At 46.1% G+C, this 22089-nt stretch overlaps 1 protein-coding gene across 1 annotated transcript in view; it reads right to left on the bottom strand.

Moving 5' to 3' along the window:
* The window catches only part of XIRP1 (xin actin binding repeat containing 1), a 49722-nt gene extending 33717 nt beyond the window's left edge, over nucleotides 1–16005 (bottom strand). Inside the window, exons 1-5 of the mRNA XM_075922852.1 lie at nucleotides 15855–16005; nucleotides 12598–12753; nucleotides 10681–10735; nucleotides 9446–9847; nucleotides 6889–6973 (exon numbers count right to left, since the gene is read on the bottom strand). Of these exons, the coding sequence (XP_075778967.1) occupies nucleotides 6889–6973; nucleotides 9446–9847; nucleotides 10681–10735; nucleotides 12598–12722 (667 nt within the window). The 5' untranslated portion in view covers nucleotides 12723–12753; nucleotides 15855–16005. The remainder of the gene's footprint in view (nucleotides 1–6888; nucleotides 6974–9445; nucleotides 9848–10680; nucleotides 10736–12597; nucleotides 12754–15854) is intronic.
* Nucleotides 16006–22089: the final 6084 nt, after the last annotated feature.

Raw genomic sequence — 22089 nt, forward strand, 5'->3', positions numbered from 1 at the left:
GGAAGTCATCTACTCCAATCCTGTGCTCAAATCTCGTAAAATGTGGCTACTAAAAATGTAAATCCCACCACCAGCTAAAGATGAAAGACAAGTTTGAATGAGGGAGAGGCTATGAAGATCTTGTGCTTAAGGCACTGAATTGGAAATCAAGATGGCTGCCGTTCCCAGCTCTGTCACAGATTTCCTGTATGGCACTGGGGAAGCCACTTCAATCCTGTGGGCCTCAGTTCCTCAGCCTTCTTTTGTCTTCTTTATTATTGAGGCCTTTTCTACAATTACTGGGAGATCGGCACTGTGGGAATCAATCTCCCTGGGGTTGATTTAATGGGTCTAGTAAAGACCCGCTAAATCGACTGCTGATCATGCTCCCATTGACCCACTGGATTGAGATGAATAAGGGGAGTCAAGAAGTGAGTTCATCTGTTCACGTAGCTGAAGTTGTGTATCTTAGTTTGACTTTGCCCCCTAGTGTAGACTTGGCCTTAGATTGTAAAGCCTTTGCAGCAGTGACCATGTCTCCCTAAGTGTTTGTACAGGACCTAGCACAATGGGGCCCTGCTATTAGTAGGAGCCTGTGGGCTCTAGGGTAATATAAATAAGGATAAGAACTCAGTGGGAGTTGTAGCGAGGGCAGATTTTGATCCCCAGTGGCACCCTATTTTCCTTGTGGCAATGGCCAAATATCTTGAGAGAGCTACTTTTTCAACCCCGGTTGCTCAATCCCCTACTTACAATTCTTGGGTATCTATGCCTAGAGTACTGTTTATTTCCCCTTTCCTATTGTGCTTCCTGGAGTGACTGTTCCTTAAATACACAATTATACCACAACCTACTAGCCACTTGCTGAGATCCAGGGATGCAGCCCTACATCTTGCAGGAGGGTCCCCTCCAGGAATTGCTCTTTTGTTTCACTCAACAGATGAGAATCAGGGAAGAAAGTTAAGATTGTTCAAAACTGCTTGAAATCCCATTACCTGGGGGGTGAGGGGAACAGCCCTGGAGAAGCTATAGTGCAGAAACCACAGTCATTAATCTCCCATGTCAACATGCCACGTAAGAAGTGGTCTCTGAGTAAGGCACTATTAAGCAGTAGCTGAGTCTCTTATAAAATATCCCCACATGGAATATCTCAAGCTCTGAGAGGGGGGAAGGCCGGGGATCTGACTAAGCATGCATTTCATTGATTACCCACCAGGTTCTGACTCACCCGAGTGGAAATAGTAGGGATTGTCATGTTTACCAGCTCAGCTAACTAGATTATTTGTAAGCTCTGTAACAAGCAAGAGTCAGCAAATGGCTAGCTCGGGAACACCGAGGACACACTGTGGAGCTGCAGCGTATTAATTTAGCATGGCTGCTGGGAAAAGGCAGTGGAAGGGCATAAGTTCAAGGACGGAGCACAACAACACCTGCAACCCAGAGGGTGCGGGTGGGGCGATTCCACATTGCTGGAGAAGACAGCAGCTGGTAGCAGTCTGGTTGAGATCCCATCTTAAGAGTTTTTATCAATGGCAGCTTGTGACATTTTTGATAGGTTGGGAATAAATCACCAAATTGTTAATAGCCCAATGCATAATTTAAGCGCTATTCTTATACCACCGGCTTTAAATACACAGAAAAGAATCTAATGTTCATCTGTTCACAGGAGAGGAAGAAGAGTATTTCCAAGTAAACAAAAACTGTTTAAAAACCCAGAGATTTTCACATTTGTTTAACTACCAAATCAACTTAAAGTAAATTGACGGTTTTCAGCTAATTTCATACATCTCTGATTAGAACATTTTCATGCATTCAAATAATAGACCACAATCACTGAGGCTGTGTCCAGACTCAGGGTTTTTTTCGAAAAAAGTAGCCTTTTTTCGAAAAAACTTCCCCTGCGTCCAGAGCCTCTTTCGAAAGAAGCCTGCAGTCTAGACATAGCCTAAGTAACTATATACATCCCCATCAATTAAAAAAAAGCCACATTAACCCTTAAACAACATGGACCTTACAAAATTTCTACGAAAAATGAAAAAGGTGTGTAGCATCAGCTATCAAACCAGAACCTGAAAATCTCATCTAATTTAGTGGAATATTCACGATAAAGACACAAATACAGTAATAAAAGACCATTAATCCAAAACAAACAAGGCCATTTCTTAACAGAATGGTTCTGAAACTGTGCATTTTGATGAGGACACCAGCCTCATTTTTGAGACACTTCAAAATCAAAGTAGATGACATAAAAGTTGGAGAATGAGGGGGTTGGGCATAGTCCCTGCCAGTGACTAGTCAGCTGCTTCCTAGAGAGCTGCAGGAAGTAGGGAGGATCCTTCAGGAGACCCAGGTCTGGGAAACCTAAGTGAAAGACCTGGCTAGGATTCCAGCTGTGTAGGCAGTGGCCAAGACCAGGGAGCCAGAGGGCAGGACTTTGTTTTCCTGCCTTGATTTCTACTGATCCATTGAATGATGAGTAAACATCTAGGAAAGAGAATAAGATACTGACAATGATGGGAGCTTAATTGACAAAATGACTGGGGAGTTGGCCTGCCAGCTTGTATGAGCATTGGGAAACTGAAGAGGACGTCTGATCATGGGTTTGGGGAGACCCTGTTGCACACTCCCTTTTTTTTTTGCCACAAGACAGTATTATATCTTAGATCCCCTATTTAAAAAGTGTCTAACTGAGGCAGTGTGAGACACAAACAGCAGCAAACCAGCTCTATTGGCTAGTTACAATGGACTTTGGATTCAGTCGTCTGTTCTCATGCTCACAAAGGAATTGTGTGTGCTAGGGATGTTAAATTGCGAGTAATTGACTAATCAAATAGTCGATGCATTTTGCACTGACTTCCATTAGTCCATAGGGTGCCTTCACCCTAAAAATGGTGAAAGGGTAAGGATGACCTTGTTTCCCTATGCTAAATGTAGGACGCCTGGTAAAATTACTCATATTCAAGCAAGTTCCATGGCAATCAATTAGAAGTATGCAGTCCAAATGTTCAAATTAACATCCAGTTGACTGAACCCCTGTTAAAAGGAAATCCATAGGTGGATTCTTTTTATTTATCTTCTTATCTCTAAGATCCACCCAGGAGAGGTGAAGCCTTTTCTTCCCCTCCTCTGCCCTCATACCTTTCCCTAATACAGAGAGAGTGCCCATCCAGCCCAGCTCTCCCTGCCTGGCACGCTCCACGGTCCATACCTGGCTGGGTCCCTGCCTCTCCTGGTCCACGACACTGGGTCTTCCTGAGGCAACATGTAGTGGGGACACTCAGGGCCATGTGTCCCCCCCCTAGATTTCTGCCTGGGTTCACACCAGAATGTGGCCAGTAGCAGCCTTTCAGCACTGTGCAGAGAGGAAGAGAGAGAGCTGCTTCCAGCCACAGGGGAGGAGCTAGGGAGTGACCTGGCCCATTCCTCCCTCTCCCCTCCCTGACTGCAAGTATATTGTCTCTTCCTGCCCACACAGTGTTGAAAGACAGTTAACACCTTCAGACTGCTGCTATCCAGTAACATAACCCAGTGCCTCCTGTCCCTTGGCGACAGCGTAGGCAGGAAGGGGTAAGCCCTAAGTATGCATTGTGGTTTGTACCAGTCTCTCCGCTGAGTTGAGTAGAGTGCTGCTGATGCCCACCAGCTTGGGGGTCTGTCCCACATCCTTCTCCCTCTTCTTCCTACTCTTACTGCCATAGAATCTGGGACCCTACTGTGCAAGGTGCTGTATGAACATTGAAGAAAATATTTCTCACCCGACGCCATCCATTGAACCAGGAGTATGTTTCGCAGTGGGGGCAGTGTCCCAGTTTGAGTCCAGAGAAATTCCTCTGATATTTCAGTGCATTCCCCTCCCCACACTTTGGTGCCTCATATCACAGTCACCTTGCTAAAGACGACTTTGCAACATCATCATAGCCCAGCAAGATCGCGCCTTAATTTGCTGCTGAGGAACACAGGGCTTGCCTCCGTCAAGGTGGAAAACAGTTTCTTCAGCCCTGCTGGACAGCCGAGGGAGTAAGAGACCAGATATTCCTTCCTAAACAGCAGCTACTTCCTTCAGCCCTCCCCCCGTGTCACTACTGAACAACTTACATCTCTGTAAGGCGAGGACTTTGTACAGTTACTAAAAGTCCAATCCAAAGATTTGGAGTACAGGCAAGAAACTTCATTACCACTAGATGGCAGTGTAAGCCCTCATGCCAGATAGACTTTCATAAGGTATATTACTAAAATGCTTTCCTGCATTAGTGCTAAACTAACAAAGTAAAAATAAAGTGATTGCTGGGTATTTTATGATCTATTCCTACTGCCCTAAGGATGTGTGAGCCTTATGCCAGGGAAATAAATATATAATTTAACTTTACATTTTCTCCTTTTCTCTCCCTTGCCCCACTTTGAGTTTTGAAACTTCCCTGTAGATACGTTCTTAAATTAATACAAAATGAAGAGGAAAAGAGAAAAAAATATACATGTTTTGCAGCTGGTCTAAACATGTAATGCTGTAATTTGTAGTCATATCAGACACTAATTCAGTCTTTGTTGCACTGAAGTGATATCACATCCTACTATGCCTTTCAGCTAACTACCCCCTCACTCCCACAAAACCTCAATTAGTAAAAAAAACCCACATACAGTATTCTGCCTGGAAGAGGGATGAAACACACCCACACCCAACAGCAATGCCTCCTGGGATGAGGTTTACCTGGGAGGTCGACAAATGCCTTTGATGTTGACTGCGGAGCGTCCAGACTACCGCACTGAGCCGACAAACAGCTGATCGGCTCAGCGTGGCAGCCATTTAAATTTAAATGAAGCAGAGATTATTTAAATCGCCGCTTCATTTTCCTATGCCAGGTAGCCTAATCTACATGCCTCTGTTGCCAGAAGCATGTAGTCTAGACGTACCCATAGGGGTTTCTTGCGCAAGAAACCCCTCTTGTCCATCCACACATGTCTTTTTGCGCAAGAGCTCTTGCACAAAAAGGCTTATTCTTCGTAGAAAGAGGAATAACTCTTGCGCAAAAGGTCATGTCTTCTGACGATTGACTGTACTTTGTCTTGCGCAAAAACCCACCTGCAGTGTAGATACTCAGCCAGTTTTTGCACAAAATGGTCATTTTTGTACAAAAACTCTGCAGTGTAGATGTGGCCTAAGTGCTCAGATACTGAAGGGATAGGTGGGAGTATACAATCCGAATACAGCTTGCTAGTGTATCACCATTCATCAACCAGATGATGAGCTATGTTCCTATATTTCACATTGTAAAATTGATGATGAAGCCAATGTCTATGCTATCCCAAAAACCTCAGTACCTATTAAGCAAGGTGTGAGGATGAGTCCTACCACCTTTCTGTTTAAAGAACTCTGTTTAAAGAACACCTCCAGGTTCCCCTCAGCTGCTCTGTGTCGCAAATAGCTGTACTAGTGAGTACATTCCTCAAGACCCTATGAAAGCAGTGGCTGAGTTCTAATGAGATCACAGCATGGGGATCACATAAGCCAATGATGCCTGGGTCTGATTCATCATCCATGCACTGTCAGAAATGGAATCAAGCCAAGACGGCTGTAGCTCAAGTAATTAGTTATGTACTAAATACACCTCAGAGCTCACTGAGTAGCAGGGAAGAATTATTTCATCTCAAATGCAGTGCAAACCCACCCTGGTTAAACAGGGACATGCTGCTGGTTAATTTGATACCACCTATTTTTAAACATTAGCTTAGCGGCTCAGGGTATGTCCACACTGCAGTGTTATTTCGAAATAACAGAGGGTGTGTCTACACAGCAAGCCTGTTATTTTAAAATAATTTTGAAATAACAGGCTTCTTATTCAGACTTCTGTAACCCTCATTTCAGGAGAAGTAAGGGAAACTGAAAGATGAGTATTCTTCCTTCAACTTCCTGCAGTGGAGACAGCGCCAAAAGCCGCGTTAAGCTATGCAATTAACATAGCTGAAGCTGTGTATCTTAATTCGACCGTAGCCCACAGTGTAGACATACCCAATGTAGAGTTCACGGGATCTTAGGAACTAAGTGCTGGCCCAGATGCCAGCAGCTTCTGTATTCCTGCCCCTGCTTTCATGGGCTCAGAGTGTGGTCATGAGCAAGTCACATCAAAGTAATGTGCCTCAGTTTCCCAGTTTTGAAACTCAAATGCATAAGCACTGATTTTGTGGAAAAATCAGTGGGTGCTCAACACCATCAGCACCAAGCTTTTCCCCCTTTCCCCTGAGCCTCTCGCACGCTGGTGACCCTGCATGTACAAGCTCCTCCCCCTCCCTCCGAGTGCTTCCTCAGCACCACAGACAGTTGATGTGTGGTGCTCAAGCTTAGGAGGGAGGGGAGGAGCAGAGATGGGGCATGCTTGGAGGAGGAGGTGGGGAAGAAGTGGGGTGGAGTAGAGCAGGGGAAGGAAGAGGTGGGTCGGGAGGCATTTAGGGGAAGGGATGGAGTGGGAGTGGAACCTGCAGCAAGGGAGGAGATTGAGCACTCCCGGCAAGAAGAGAAGTTGGTGTCTATACTCAGAAAGTTATACTGTCTAATTCTCTGAGGCTAAAAACGTCGCAGTAACACATTTGAGTTTAATTTGCTTTAAGTAATTTGCAGTCTGTCTGGCTAGATAATTTGCCCTCTACTTTTGTCTCATTAAGATCGACCCTGTCCTGGGTCCACATCTTCCTAGACAGAACCATCCACTGCCCTGTCCTTGCCATCCAAGCTGCCACGCATGCTGGCAAGAACGACCTTGCCCAAACTCTGTGTTTAGGGCAACTTCATTGATTTTTAAGTGACCGCAGTGGGTTTCCACAAGAGCTGGGGGCGACCTCTCTTTTGTGATCAGCACAGTCCGAGACCTGGCAGTAGGACACCAAAGCTGAGATCACCAAAATAAATCAGGGACTCACAGTGCTTGCCCGGGGCTGAGTCATAGGCTGTATCTGGCACTTCAGCAGAGATGAGCGTTGTACTTTTCCCGGACAGCTTCGCTTCCTGTTTGGGAATGATAACAGTCTGAGCTGCTAGCTGGACAGTTACATTTCCATAAACAGATTCTGGGAACCTTGCTAGGCACTGGCATGTACGGAAAACAATTAGATCATAGGGCATATTGTCCCATTGAGGGTCTGATAGACTGTCTGTATGGTACATTTTGGTGTGCCCCTGTCATGCCCAAATTGCTTTATAATTAGAAGAGTGCATCAGCCCCAGAGAGTGGAGAGTTTCTTGATTCCAAAGGGCTTCTAACCAGCACTAAAGATTCACCCCCATACTACTGACATTATTATAACTTCACCTGAGCATATGCTAGAGGCACTTAGCCCCCACCGTACTCATGGAGTAAACCCTTTGTTTACCTTTCATTTTGGCCAGTTATCTCCCCTTTATTCACAGGGAGTGGTGAATTACTCCAGAAGTAGTCCTGCTGGCTTCAGTAGTATAGTTAGTGAGTAAAGTACTACTCCGTGCGAGTAAAGAGTTCAAAAGCTTGCCCTTGGGGATTGTATTCCTTCTTTTTTAGCCATTTCCAGAGAGGTTTATTTGCCTATCAACCCACAGTCTGGACAAAGTTTTACTGTGTTTTTTACAGTCACTTCATTGTTGCCTCTTTTTGACAGAGCTAAGGCCAACCCTTTCCTTAACTTGTCTCTGCATCGTGGAGATTTCTCATGCCTGGAATTATCTTTGAAGATAATTATTGTCTCCTCATCCAGTAGTACTGTGATCGGTAATGCTCTACAATACAGCAGTGCCTTATGAGGTTCCAGTTGGAGGTCTCAAAAGAGTCTTAGCAGCAGTATTATGGCACACAATGTTCCCTATAAGCCGAGGTCTTGGGTGGCCACCCCAAAGAGATTCAGGTGACACTCAGCTGATTAGCAGAGTGTTCACAGCTGGCAGCATGTGTTTCTATTGGTGGTGCACATCTGCACATGCTTTGGTGCATGTAACAAAAATTATTCCATCTATGGATGGAAGAAACTAGAGGGAACATTGGTGGCAAGTTATCTGCCTTTTGATGCTAATGACTGGCAGTAGTATCTTGTTTGACGCTCTTTATACAGCTTATGGGATTGTGCTTTACCCCACTCGCTCTGCCAAAGTGTCATGTTTCATTAATTCCCTTCTTCCAAGACTTTTTGATTTACATTTGATTCCTTCAGTGTCCCTGCTGCCAAGAGCTATAAAAAGCAGGGCAAGTAGCTCTCTGGTCTTTGTTGGTTGCTCTCAGGAGGCATAAGCATGAGATCCAATGTGACCTCAACTCCATGACTGCCAAGAGGGCACTCTGCGTGTGCTTGCCTAGCTGTGTTTTCTGGATCACCCACAGATTTTCAGGATACTTAATGAATGTTGGGGCATATGACCCTTGTGGTTGGTAATAGCTCATTAGAAATCACTGAGGCCAGGATGGCCTAGCCTGAACTGTGTTTTAGGGTTGGAAAGATACGTGTTTAGATTAGAAGGGCTGAGGAGGAGGGGACTATGGTCCATAGTGGATTTGTAGATGCTGCAGAATAGGATTCAAAGCTAATTTAAACCACAAATGGAAATGAGTTTGTTCTCCCCCAGTGGATGTTTACTGGCTCTCCTCAGTGTTATTCACTGGCCACGTGAGTTGGTGCTAAAACCTAATGCATTTCTCTTTACACCCACCACCACTTACTAGCGATGGGCCAGATCCTACTGCTATTACTCATGAAGTCGTACCCTATTCCAGGAGTAGTTCCAATGGAGCCAAAACTTTGGATGAGCTTGGGAAGCTGGGAGTGTTCTTGTTTTGATAACAATATGTGTTGCAGCAAGAATTGTGAGTGTAAGAAACATGGCTTCTGTGCACATGCCAATGTTGCATGTCTTAAGCGCTGTTGTTTATTTTTTAGCCACACCCAGGAGCAACACTTAGACCAGGAGTGGGCAGATATTGGACCGCAGGCCAGACCTGGTCTGCTATGGTTAGCTCCTGGCAGGCCCTCACTGCTATATTTATCTCCACAGCCACAAATACTGGTGATAGCAGCTCCTGCTGGCTTCGAGTCACCATTCCCGGCCAATGGAGGTGGCGGAAAGTGGTGTGTCCAGCTGTACCGCTTCCTGCTGCTGCTATTGGCTGGGAACTTCAATCTGCAGCCAACAGGAACTGCAATCAATGTTACCTGTGGTCGGGCAAGTAAATATAGTGGTGGCGGCCCACCAGAGGCTAACTCTGGTGAACCACCACCATGTTATTGCCCACCCCGACCTAGACCTACTCTTCTGAGCATATAGTCTCACACCAATATGTGTCCCTCCAGAAACCTGATCTCTTTTTCTCAGTTCTGCTCACCGTTCACAATAATGCTTCCCTATCGCATTGACATCTATGGGCATTTCTCCACTGATTTTAAAGGCAGCAGGATCCCTCTCTGAATGCTAAAGGGAAACACATTTCTTGGGAGGACTGGAAGAAGAGAGTTCACCAACCTTTCTGGCTGACTCCTTCTCTGTGTGGGTGGCAACGCTCCATTGTTGCCTCCTGCTGTTACTCTGGGATGAAGAGAAGGCCAGTTCTGTCCAGGTTTTAGCCCCCTGGATGGCTGTCATTGTGCTGGGCTCCATCTCACTCTTCCTAAAACTGCCCCTAAAAGGGGCTGTCTGGAGTGCAGGGAAAGGGAAAGCCGTAGGCTGTGAAGTTGGAGCAGCTTTGCCGGTGTTCGGAAGTCTCCAGTCTCCACTGGTCTGAAGTCTCTGTTTCACTGCAGTGCTACTGAATTGATAGAAGGTAAGGTTCTCCATCGACTTGCTCCTCGACCCATTATTGACATGGCCTTGAGGTGGGGCAAGTTTTTCCCCCAAAGCCTTTTGTGGAACATTTCTCACCATGCTCTAAAAAATACATCGGATTAGACTTACTCTCTACTTGCCACATTGCTGTGCCCAGAGGAAGTGCAGTGGGATTGTAAAACTCTACTCCCAGTCCTGAACCCCATCACCCACTCTCAGTGTCATGCCTTCTATCATTACTAGGCTTGGACAATCTTCCATCAGTCACTCTCCTCCTGTCCTTCTCACCTCTCCTACCCCAAAACCACTCGCTAGGGTTTATGGAAGGAGTATGTGAGATATTTTTAAAGCAAACTAAGGGGCGGTGCCTCCTGCTTGCTACGTTCACCAACCCCCCTGTCAGGAAAAGTTTTTTTTATATAGAGAGAGATTTTAAATCAAGCTTCTGTAGACAAACATATGTATTCTGCATATGGGTAAGCTGCATATTCTGTGTATAGGTAAGTATGGCCCTGAGTACAAGGCAACAATGAGACTATACTCATCATAGCATGATAAGCAATAGTCACGCATACCAGTTGCCTAACCAGCAGGAAATTCTGTGACTAGTTTTAGGATTCTGCTAGGTCCTAAAGCCTGTGATATGTTCAGTTAAAATCAACTGATTTAGGTCAGCTTAACTAGATCACACACAAACATGAAAAAATGTCACTCCTGGTGTGATATAACTGAGCCAATCTAACCCTGGGTATAGGTATCACTAGGGCCAAGTCTACACTACACCCCTCTGTCAGCAGAGGGCTGTAAATAAAGCACATCCAAAGTGCTAGCCAGTTCCTGTGAATTGCTTGATTTTCATTCATTAAGTCAATATAGTGTGTCAGCCTGTTCTCTCTTCTGTCCTTCTTATATTAACCAGTTTGCCTGTAGCTCACCTGGAAGTTCACTTGCTTTGAAGGGGCTCTTTCATAGTCCAGTATGTTCTGATACCTACACAAAAGACAAAATGTGGCACTTTACTTCCTTCTATGCTGTGCATCTAATGCACACATGTACTGGAACAGCCCAGGTTTTCAAAGGTATCAGCATGGAAGAAGGGCTCTGAAACCTGTAGAACTCAGGTTTCATGAAAAACTTATTGTGGCTTTGCTGAGAACTTTGGATAAAAGGACGGGTTTGAATTTGGGATTGCATCCCAGTGACCTCCTGGTGCCAAAAGGCAGAGGGATACATAGGGTTTCAAGGAGCCCCTGCATCTGCTATTGACATAATAGTGTCTTAAAGGGTGTCATGTAAAGTGTCTACTGAAATCTTATGCCACACACACCACAATCACTGTGAAATGTATGGGAGACACTGACCTACCTATCTGGCTATGTGTAAACTGTGTATTATATACTTCACAATGAACACCTATTTACAGGCTGGGCAAATGCTAATCATGAGATTATGAAGTTTCCAGGGGAGATTCTCATCTATAAAAAACAAGCAGCAAAGGATACCCTGTTCACGAGAGAAGACAATGGATTGCTGGAACTATATCTGAGAGTGCAGTGGTACAACCCCAGGGCCTTCATCTAGAGGACAAGCTGCCAGCTGGCTTATTTTAGGAATGGAGGATCACAGCTGGTTTGGCTGCTTGACCCGGTGAGAAGGACTTTGAGTGCACTAGCTTTGTGAGACAGGAGGCTATCCTGGCAGTGAAGTTTAGGCTGTAGAAAAGCAGGACATGATTATATTTTACATTTAAGCACCTGTTTCCAAATCTTTTGCATGCCACTTTTAGAATCTCTGGACCTTGTTAAACTAACTTGTACGTGTTTTTCTCTGTAAAATAATCTCAGTGCTATGAGCAAGGGTGAAGGCACAGTAACCTGAGGGCACGGTTCCTTTGTGATCTGTGACTTCTATGAATGGCCTACAGAACACAGGCCGGACACTCTGGGGAGGTGCTAAAAGGGTTCAGAGCTTGAAGTATGTCTATTAATTACCAGCTTCCATTCCCAGAGATATGCTTGATTTCACTGGGAGTTGCCCATGCATGCCAAGGCAGGGTCTGACCCTGCAAACTTATAGTAGACACCAGAGATCTGAAAACAAACTTTGAAAGAGAATGTTCTGGCCTGATTTAGTGCATCATCATTGAAGAGAGACCCCTCTGCTCTGCAGAGGGAGGAGAGGGCAGAGGAGTGTCTGGGGTGCACATGCCTCTTGCCAATCAAGCGGCTACTCTGCTGGGTGGGGTTGGCTTGTTACACTAGGTTTGTGTTGCTAGCGGGGTTGTGCTCTGAGTGGGCAAGGTCATTGTAGGATTTATTTAAATATGAAACAATAAACAGATGCCTCTCTGAGGCTCTGGCTGCCCTAGCATAGTACAATCTCACCAGCATCACAGTGGCCACAGCCAGCCTAGAGACCCTTCCCTTGCCGTGGGAAGAACACCATTAGCCCTCTCCAAAAACCCTCTCAAACAAGGGGCTTTTGCAGTGTTGCCAAACCTGGGCAATTTTGGACCAAGGTACGGAGAAAGTTCCAGAATCCCAGCGCTCTCACAGAACATTCCCAGTGAGCTGCTGCCTGAGGAGCGATTCACAGCTTACAGGCCTGGATGACCTCAGCTGTGGCAGGTTCAGCAGGGCAGAGAGGTGGGAAGCCCCTCCTGGCCAGTTGGGGATTTATAGGTCAAAGCCATCCCTGTTGGGTCACGGCTGCAGCCATCGGGAGTGTGTTTTTAAGGGTTTGTCAAGAGCTCCCAGAGGGTGGGCTGAGGAGGCTGTTTGTTGTAGTTCACCCGGATCTCAATGCGTCAGTAATATAGAAGGGTTAGTGGCACTTGAAAATCAGCTGCTCACCTGGCCACTAATTCTGAGACCGAGTTTCTTCCTAGCGCTGCTGCTCGGTGAGCTGAGCTGCTCCCTGGTGAGCCAAAGGTCACGCGAAAGGACTGAGGCTGCCTCGGCTTGCCAGTTCTTTCCATGCTCTCCCGCCCAGCTCCAACTGTCTACCTGCTGGCAGGAAGGAAAGAAGCAAAATCCATGAAGGGTGAGTTTGGGAAAAGCCTTTGACAATCTCTCTCTTCCATTTATATCGTGCAGCAGCGTGTATTACATGGGCCTTGCTCTGCCTTCCACTGCACCTCTGCAAACTCCTTATGTCAGTGGGGTTGAATGGGGGCAGTGAAGTGTCGAACGCGGGGCTCTATAGATACTATGGCATGCACTGAGGCAGAAACATCCTAGGAACAATCATGCACTCTTGGATACTGCAATGGTGCGTGCAGCGTGTGACGGGGACCAGCTGGTTAGACTGTATGCCCCAGTGGTCAGAGCACTGGCTGGCCATAGAACTTAGTGGTTCAAGTCCAAGGAGTTCAAGTTAGGGGAACTTGAATCCTCTTACTCCTGTAGGCTCCAGCCCAGAACCTGGGGGCTGGCAATTCAGGTATGTGACCTGGGCTAGGTTATCACCCAGCCTACTCCCTGGGTTACTTCCTTCCATGTTCTGGCCTCCCCTCAGGCACATCGCAGGCCTGACATATGGCATTCCTGCAGGAGGGGGTTAGGAAATTCCCTTCTCCACTCCACGAGCAGCTACTCCACTGTCTCTTCTATATTGGCTAGCGGCTTTGAGTGGAGGGGGGTGCAGGACTATTCACCTGCATGACTGAGAGTGCTTCTCCCTTTAAACCCACCCTCATTGAGACCATGCCCAGCAGCTGCAGCTGGGTGGAGCTTCCTGTGACCAGAGCTGCTCCTTAACCCCCGGTTCTCCAGAACGGTGTATGTACACCCCATCATACGCTTACTGTTCTGATTGAGGAAAGCGGGTCAGAATGACTTAATCACATGCTTCAAGTTAATCCCAAGGGCTTAAATTCTGCCCTGATGAAGGATGATTTCCTGAATTGGGGCTTCCATGCCTGAGGATGGTTATAGGTGCATGGATGTGAGGAGGAAAATTCAAAAGTTCCTCTGCCCAGCGTGGCTATGCACCTCGAAGTGTGATTCTTCATCCAACCCCCGGGTGCTGAGAGTTGCTAGAAACAGCCACACTTTAAATCAGATTAAAGGGAGCAGAGAAAGAGGGAATTGACAGAGAAGGGAGAGAGATGGCCCACCAATGTTGGGATATGGTGCACACACTATCCTGGCTGCCTGCTTGTAATTTACAAAATACATTGCAGGGAGCATGTAAAAGTAACGTGGAGTTTTCTCCGCTAGCTAAGAGACATTTGGGTTCAAATTCTGGCCACAGCCCTATTGAAGTTCCTGGCAAAATTCGCATTGACTTCACTGGAGCCAGGATTTCCCTCTTCATATCTGTCTCTCTTGAAACCACTTGGGAAAGTTTTTTTTCCCCACATTTTAGGAAATGCTATTAATAAAGCATATAGTAGCTGTACTGTACCTACTAGTGTGCTAGACGCTGCATTGGCTAGAGGCAACAGTGACTAAACTAGAACAGTGTTCGCTTTTTTTCATTCTTTGCAACATTAACTTTTTACCAGTAAAATCCAGCTGAAAGGAGCTCTTTGAGTCAACTTTAAATCTGATGCAGGAGTTAGGTCTTTTCAGTCTCTAGCTACTGGAACCCTACAAGATTTTCATGTCCAGCCCTCTGCCAGAGTAGGGCAGAAAGCCCCTTCTAACGATATACTAGAGACAGAGATTTCTTTATCATTACAGAAATAAACTTATTTTGTGCAAGATATTAGTCTGTATCTGAGGGCGCAATTTGGTCTAATACCACTGCACCCTTTGGTCCTAATGTTATGTGATCTTCCATCTGCCTCTCCTTAACTGAGATGGTAAATGGAGGAAGTGATATTTAGCATTTGTATGCCTTTGCTGCCATAAATATGTCTGTCTAGTGAATGTCTATTAACTGGAGATGGCTGTACTCAAGCCCCAAGAATAAGTTGCAAAAATATCAGGCACTGGTCTATAGATCATTAAACTGATATTTCAATACATACAGAACTTTCTGGACCCTGGCTTTTCAATGGTCCTCTAGACATTGCTCTCACAGAAACAATAACAGGCAACAGTTTGCATGTTAGTTATTTATTTACAGTGGAAACTCACAATACAAGATTGTAGAAAAAACTGAAATCATTCCTATATTAGATTGGCATATTAACACCCTTGCCCCAACTTTGTTTGCAAACTATATTTCAGAAGTCATTTGCATTCTACAAGGGTCCGTCTACACAGAGTGGCTATTTGGGGATACCTCTGGTATCCCGAAATAGCGACCCTGCATCTTAACAAGCAGCCCATTATGTTGAAATATTTTTTGAAATAATGGGCACACTATTTCAGCATCCCTGTAACCCTCGTTCCATGAGGATTAAGGGATGTCTCGAAATAGTGGGTTATTTTGAAACTTGGCCCTGTGTGGACGCACCCAATTTCAAAATAAGCTATTTCTAAATAGAATTGAAATAAGATATACAATTTGCATAGTGCAAATTGCATATCTTATTTCAAGTTTAGAGTGCTGTGTAGATGCACCCTAAAAAAATAGCTTGGCCAAGATTTTCCAGAGAAACTAGTGATTTTTGGTGCCTTTTGGCAGACATGTTAGAAGACAAACCTGATTTTGGCAGTGCAGCGCTTTCTGAAAATCTGTGCCTCTGCCCCCAAGGAGTGAGGTACCCAAAGCACTTGTCACCTTGGAAACTCTTGGCCACGACACTGTCTATGTCACTTACAAGGATGGTTCAATTAAAACTCACGGATGTTACAGAAGGAAAAGAGTTCTTAGATCATCGGCTGTCAGCAGGTCTGGGGTTAAGCCACACTGTACACTTCTGCAGTGAATTTTTATGTCTAGTTTTAAACTATTCACAGCGATGGCCCTTTTGGAAGCTTATTCTATAGCCTGATCTCACCACTAGGGATGTTTCCTGAGATTCAATTGATATTTCCCCTTTCCTAATTTCAACTCATTCCTCCTGCTTTCCTTTCCTTTCTAGAACACCTTAAACGTTTACCATATGATCAATGCAGCCCTCAGCCGTTTCTAGGTTCAGTGCATTCAGCTTTCTGCTGTCCATCATGGTGTGGAATAAATAGTTCTGGGGAGAATGCAGAGTTAAGTCACTTACTTGCTAGAATGCTTGTCTCAGCCCGGGATATGACTCCATTGTATAATTTGTTCCTTGATGCACCTCACTACAATGCAGCTGATTCCTTTTTTCCTTTCTCTCTCTTTGCTGCTAGGAATTAAGAGGGGCAAAGTCCCCTCCCCTGGCAGAGCTCTCTGATTACATATTAAGGGTGAGTAGTGAGCACAGGGTCAGCAGGCCTCAGAGAGCTGGCATTGAAGAGCAGATAGGAGCCTGGCTCCTACCAGTCCTTGCGAGGCTGTTCCTACCTCAGAAAGCCTCTTATGAAAACACTGGGGCAAACCCAGATTTCATCAGAGCTGCTCAGAACATTTTCACCCAACCATGTTGTCTCGCTGAAGCATTTTGCAGTCTGAGAGTCAAAGACTCAGCCACTCTTTTGCCTGGTGGCTCAGGAACATGCCATGTACCAAACTGTATTCCGAAGACAGGTGGTTTACTATTAGAGGAACAAAAGCACCAAGAACAGGCGGATCCCAGAGGGTGACAGATGTTTGCTCTGTCCTGCAAAACAAAGAGAGAATTGCAATGTAATTAAGCCAGCCTAAGCCCCAGGATAGACACCATTAGGTTGACAGAAGAATTCTTTTGTCAGCCTATCATTCCTCGGAGAGGTGGATTTACTCACCATGATGGGTGAACCCCTTCCTCCATTGCTGTAGTAATTGCCTATTCTGCTGCAGCACTGTAGTTTATGACTATAGCATTTCTAGTATAGATGTAGTAACCCTCACACCTTTTGGGTCAGATCCCATCTAGTGGCACTGAGACCACTTAGAGAGAGAATAATGAGTCTGCTCTACAGCCTTAATTGGAAGTGCATGGTTACATACTTCCCCTAGGGAAGCACATCTCAAGCTTCAGAGATATCCCAGTTGAAATCCCAGATATCCCTGCACAACATACAGCTCAAGAGCCACATGCAGCCCGCAGGGGCTCACTGTGCTGCCCATGCCGACTATAGGCGGCGCTGCTCTATCCAATCCGCCAGCCAGGTGGAGGAGCGGAGCGCCGCTGGGCTACCTGCATGCAGCTCCGGAGCGAGGAGGCAGGGAGTGAGCCAGAGAGTGGGATGCCGGCAGATGCCAGGATGCTGGCATGACATGGTGTCGTGATGTCATGGCTGGTGACCGCCGGATTCAAAAAGGCTCTGGCAGTCCCACAAACTGGAAGGGAGAAGTCAGGTAGGGGAGGGGAAGGGGCTTGTGCTGAGGGGAGGGGGGCAGGTCAGGAGAAAGGGGAAGGTACCAAGGGGCAAGAGAGACAAATGCCAGGGGGCCAAGTAGAGACACGTTTTTTTTGTTTTGTTTTTTGCTCAACAAAAATTTTTAGCCTGTGTGTTTGGTATTTTTTGGGAGAGCATCCCTACTTGTGGCCCCCAGTTGTTTTCTTTGGAATAATATGGCCCTCGCCGCTTTCTGAGTTGTGCAGGCCTGTCCCAGATGAACCCTGACTTGGAATGCTAATAGGTGGAATCGAACCTGGGACCTCTGGAGCTCCATAAGTCCCAGGTTCAATTTCACCTGTTGACCTTACATAGACTAACAGATAGCACCTGCCCAGAAGAGCTTGCAGTCTAGGCAGAACAGATTGGGGGGAGGGGCAGAGAGAAAAGGAAGCAGTATTTCCCATATTTTACAGATAATGACATCTGGCTCTTATATTGCCCGTTTCATCTGTAGATCACAAAAGAGATCAACATAATAAACCTCGTTTTACATCTTGGGACATGAGGTGCAAAGAGACAAAGGGACCTTCCCAAGTTTGTCCAGAAACTCTTGGCTAACTCAGAACTTAAACCCACGTCTCCTGAGTCCTAGCATAGTGTCTTAACCATGTTGTAATAGATGATATTGCATTATACTGTTAAGCCGATAGGTGGAACTGTGTGTAAAATACCTTATTAAATGAACCTTAGCCATTCCTAGCATAGCAAAAGGGATCTTACAATGAACACCTCTGGTTCGTGTGAGCAAGCTCTGTAGCCAGTTGTCATTTGATATTGAAATACAAGGGACACGTAACCATCCTTCTGCTTCTTCAGTTCTGAGCACAAGACTTGCCTGGCTGTGTGCTTCTGTGCTGGAAGTGATCTGCTGGGGACAAGCTATGGGAAAACCATTCTTTGTCTAGCCTTCAGAAATAACACAAGTGCTCATTTCCCTCTGCAGCATGGGGCACGGCTCACTTGCTGGTTTGAACCAGAGGGAATGGTGGATTCTCTACAACTTGAAGTCTGTACAGCAGGATTTGAGGGCTTCAGTGACTCAACCAGATATTCTGAGTCTTTTGCAGGAGTGGGTGAGTGAGCTTCTAGAGTCTGGGATGTATAGGGGATGATCATTGCCTAGAGAAGTTGTGGAATCTCCATTGCTGGAGATATTTAAGAGCAGGTTGGATAGGCATCTATCAGGAGTGATCTAGATGATGCTTGGTCCTGCCATGAGGGCAGGGACTTGACTCGATGACCTCTCAAGGTACCTTCCAGTTCTAGTGTTCTGGGACTTTATGATGGTCCCGTCTAAGTCTACACTTTGAGTTTTCTCGGCAAAAAATATGCTAATGAGGGACTCAATTGCATATTTTCTGCTGATCCATTTTTGCTCTGAGGGTTTTTGCATACAAATAAGCAGTGTGGACATCTTCTTTTTGTGCAAAACCCCCTTTTCCAAAAGATCAGTATACCTCCTTTTTGGGGAGCATAAAGATCTTGCAGAAAAAGGGGTTTTTGCTCAAAAAGAAAATGTCCACGTTGCTTGTTTTTCAACAAAAACCCCAGCTCAAAAACGGATCGGCAGAAAAAAATGCAAATGAGTTCGCAACTCATGCAATTGAGTCCCTCATTAGCATATTTCTTGCCAAGAAAACTTGTAGGGTAGATGTAGCCTATGAATCTAAGGCTACGTCTAGAAACTCCTCTGTGTCCAGGAAATGCGTCTGCTCTTCTGCTTTTTTTTGCGGAAGAGCAAATGCACTCTTTTGGAAGCCCTGTCTTCCTCATGCCTCAAGGAAGAAGGGATCTTCTGAAAGAGGAGGTTTTTCCAAAATTTGGCCCACTGTAGACGGGCCAAATTTTGGAAAAGCCTCTTCCGACAAAATTATCAGAAAAAGGTATGCTAATTGCTGCGCGCAATTTGTTTTCCTTTTTCCGATAAAACATTGCAGTCTAGATGTAGCCTATGTGTGGAGGGAAGCTGAGGTGAGGGGAGAGAAGCTTAGAGAGAAGCTAGGTGAGTAAGCAATGGGAGAGTGTCATGATGATGAGGGTTAGCCAGCATCCTGGGGACTAAGGGGTTAACGATGTCCGGGTATGTCTACATTACAAAGTTAATTCGAACTAACAGATGTTAGTTCGAATTAACTTTAATAGCGGCTATACATACAAACTGGTAGTTCGAATTAAATTCGAACTAGCAGAGCGCTTAATTCGAACTAGGTAAACCTCATTCTACGTGGATTAACGCCTAGTTCGAATTAAGTAGTTTGATTAAGGGCTGTGTAGTCACTTAATTCGAACTAGTGGGGGGCTAGCCCTTTCCAGGTTGCCCTGGTGGCCACTCTGGGCCAAACCAGGAAAACTTTTCTGCCCTTCTCCCAGCCCCAGAGCCCTTAAAGGGGCACGGGCTGGCTACAGTGCTCATGCCAGTTGCAAGCCTGCCAGCACCCAGCCAGCAGACCCTGCACCTGGCACGGCATGAGCCAGCCACCCGCTGCCACCCAGCCCTTCGCCTCTTCCTAGGACCAGGCTGGTGGCTCCCAGGAGTCTGCCTGGGGCTGCAAGAGGCGGGCGCCCGCCTAGTCTAGTGCGGAGATCGTGGACCTCATCGAGGTTTGGGGGGAGGCCTCCAACGTTCACGACCTCTGCACTAGGCACAGGAATGCGGCCATCTAGGGCAGGATAGCTGCCAGCCTGGCCACCAAAGGCCACATGCGAACCCAGGAGCAGATTTGCATGAAAATCAAGTTGGTCCAGTGAGACCCCCGATCCTGAGCTTAGAACATAAGAATGGCCGTACTGGGTCAGACCAAAGGTCCATCTAGCTCAGTAGCCTGTCTACCGACAGCGGCGAACACCAGGTACCGCAGAGGAGATGGACCGAAGACACTGACCAAGCCATTTGTCTCGTGCCATCCATCTCCAGCCTTCCACAAACAGAGGCCAGGGACACCATTCCTACCCCCTGGCTAATAGCACTCCATGGACCCAACCTCCATGACTTTATCTAATTTCTCTTTAAACTCTGTTATAGTTCTAGCCTTCACAGCCTCCTGTGGCAAGGAGTTCCACAGGTTGACTATTTGCTGAGTGAAGAAGAACTTTCGCTTGTTAGTTTTAAACCTGCTGTCCATTCATTTCATTTGGTGTCCTCTAGTCCTTCTATTATGGGAACTAATGAAGAACTTTTCTTTATGCACCCTCTCCACACCACTCATGCTTTTATAGACCTCTATCATATCCCCCCTCAGTCTCCTCTTTTCTAAGCTGAAAAGTCCCAGTCTCTTTAGCCTCTCTTCATATGGGACCTGTTCCAAACCCCTAATCATTTTAGTTGCCCTTTTCTGAACCCTTTCCAAGGCCAAAATATCTTTTTTGAGGTGCGGAGACCACATCTGTACACAGTACTGAAGATATGGTGTACCATAGTTTTATACTTCCCCTCCTCCTTCTTCCCCGGCTTCCTCCCAGGTTTCCAGCTCCCCTCTCCCACCCTTTCTCTTCCCCTCTCCCACCTCCTTTCCCCAGTCTCCCCAGATGTTAATCCCCCCCCCCAGTTTAACAAAATTTTGTTTTGTTAAATAAAGAGAGTTTCTATTTTTGAACACCCGTGTTCTTTATTTTTTACATCAGGAAGGAGAGCTAGGGAAGGGTAAGTGGAAGGAAGTGAGGGAGGAATGGGGCACGAGCCCCCGATGGGGAGGACTGGGGTGGCTCTGCGAGCTCCTCAGGGTGAAAGCTCCCCTGCAGGGCCTCCTGAATCCTGACAGCCCCCCCGATTGACCCCCTCGGATGGCAGCCTGCGGCAAGTGCAGCCGGGCTGATGACCGAGTGCTGTGATGTGCTGAGTGAGGGCACTCAGCGCACTCCAAGTCAGGACTGCTTTGCTTTCCCTCATCGAGTTAGACAAGCAAGTGGGGAACCCTGAGAACTGTCTGTCTGGGGTGGGGATTGGGTCCCTTTAAGCACAGCCCTCGGCTAGCCTGAGGCAGACACTCTAAGTCCTAACCTGATGCCCTGCTGGCACTAGTTCCGGCTAGCCTTAACTTCGGTTCAGGGTCCACTCAATGTGGACATGCTATTTCAAATTAGCAAAACGCTAAATCAAATTAATTTTTAGGTCTAGATGCACTAATTTGAATTATCTTAGTTCGAATTAACTAATTTGAATTAAGTTAGTTTGAATTAGTGCTGTAGTGTAGACATACCCTCCCTTACCTAAACCAGGTGGCAGGCAGCCAATAGAAATGTAGGTAAGAATTTCAAACTGGGACAAAGAATTTTGGGGGTTTTCCCTCCTTTGCCTATGGGACAGCTTCTCTCCATCTACTGAGGGGGACAGACAGAATGTCTCCCTCCAAGAATAGACTCTTCACTTCTCTGTAAGTAGGGTAAAGTTTAGATAAATCCGTTATGTTGTATTGTTTTATGGTTTGGGAAATGTGATCTGATGTCAGTGCATTTAAAAATGCTTTTTGCTCTTTTGTAACTAAGCTCCTGGCCCATGGTGTGTTTCTCCTCCATGGCTGTGTCTAGACTGCACCCCTTTTGCGGAAAAGGGATGCAGATTAGACACGGCGCAATTGCAAAATCAGGAATAAGGGATCTTTTGGAAAAGGCTTTATTTTCCGAAAGATCCCCATCTAGACTGGCGCTTTTTGCCGGCAAAGCCCTGAGCCGGAAAAAAGCGGCAGCCATGTTCATGCAAATGAAGCGGGGAAGATTTAAATCCCCACTTCATTTGCAATTGCACTGTGTCTAATCTGCATCCCTTTTCCGCAGAATGGGTGCAGTCTAGACTGGCCCCTATTCCGAAATAGCCATGCTAATTTCAGACTTTGGAATAAGACAGGTAGGAATAAGAGATCCTCCGGAAAAGGGCTTTATTCCGGAGGATCGCGCCAGTCTAGACGCTTTTTTCCGGCTTTTCCCCAAGCCGGAAAAAAAGCGGCGGACATGTTTATTTAAATCCCGCGGGGGATATTTAAATCCCCCATG

This window comes from Pelodiscus sinensis, chromosome 2 (assembly GCF_049634645.1).
Source record: "Pelodiscus sinensis isolate JC-2024 chromosome 2, ASM4963464v1, whole genome shotgun sequence".
Classification (NCBI taxonomy): domain Eukaryota; kingdom Metazoa; phylum Chordata; order Testudines; family Trionychidae; genus Pelodiscus; species Pelodiscus sinensis.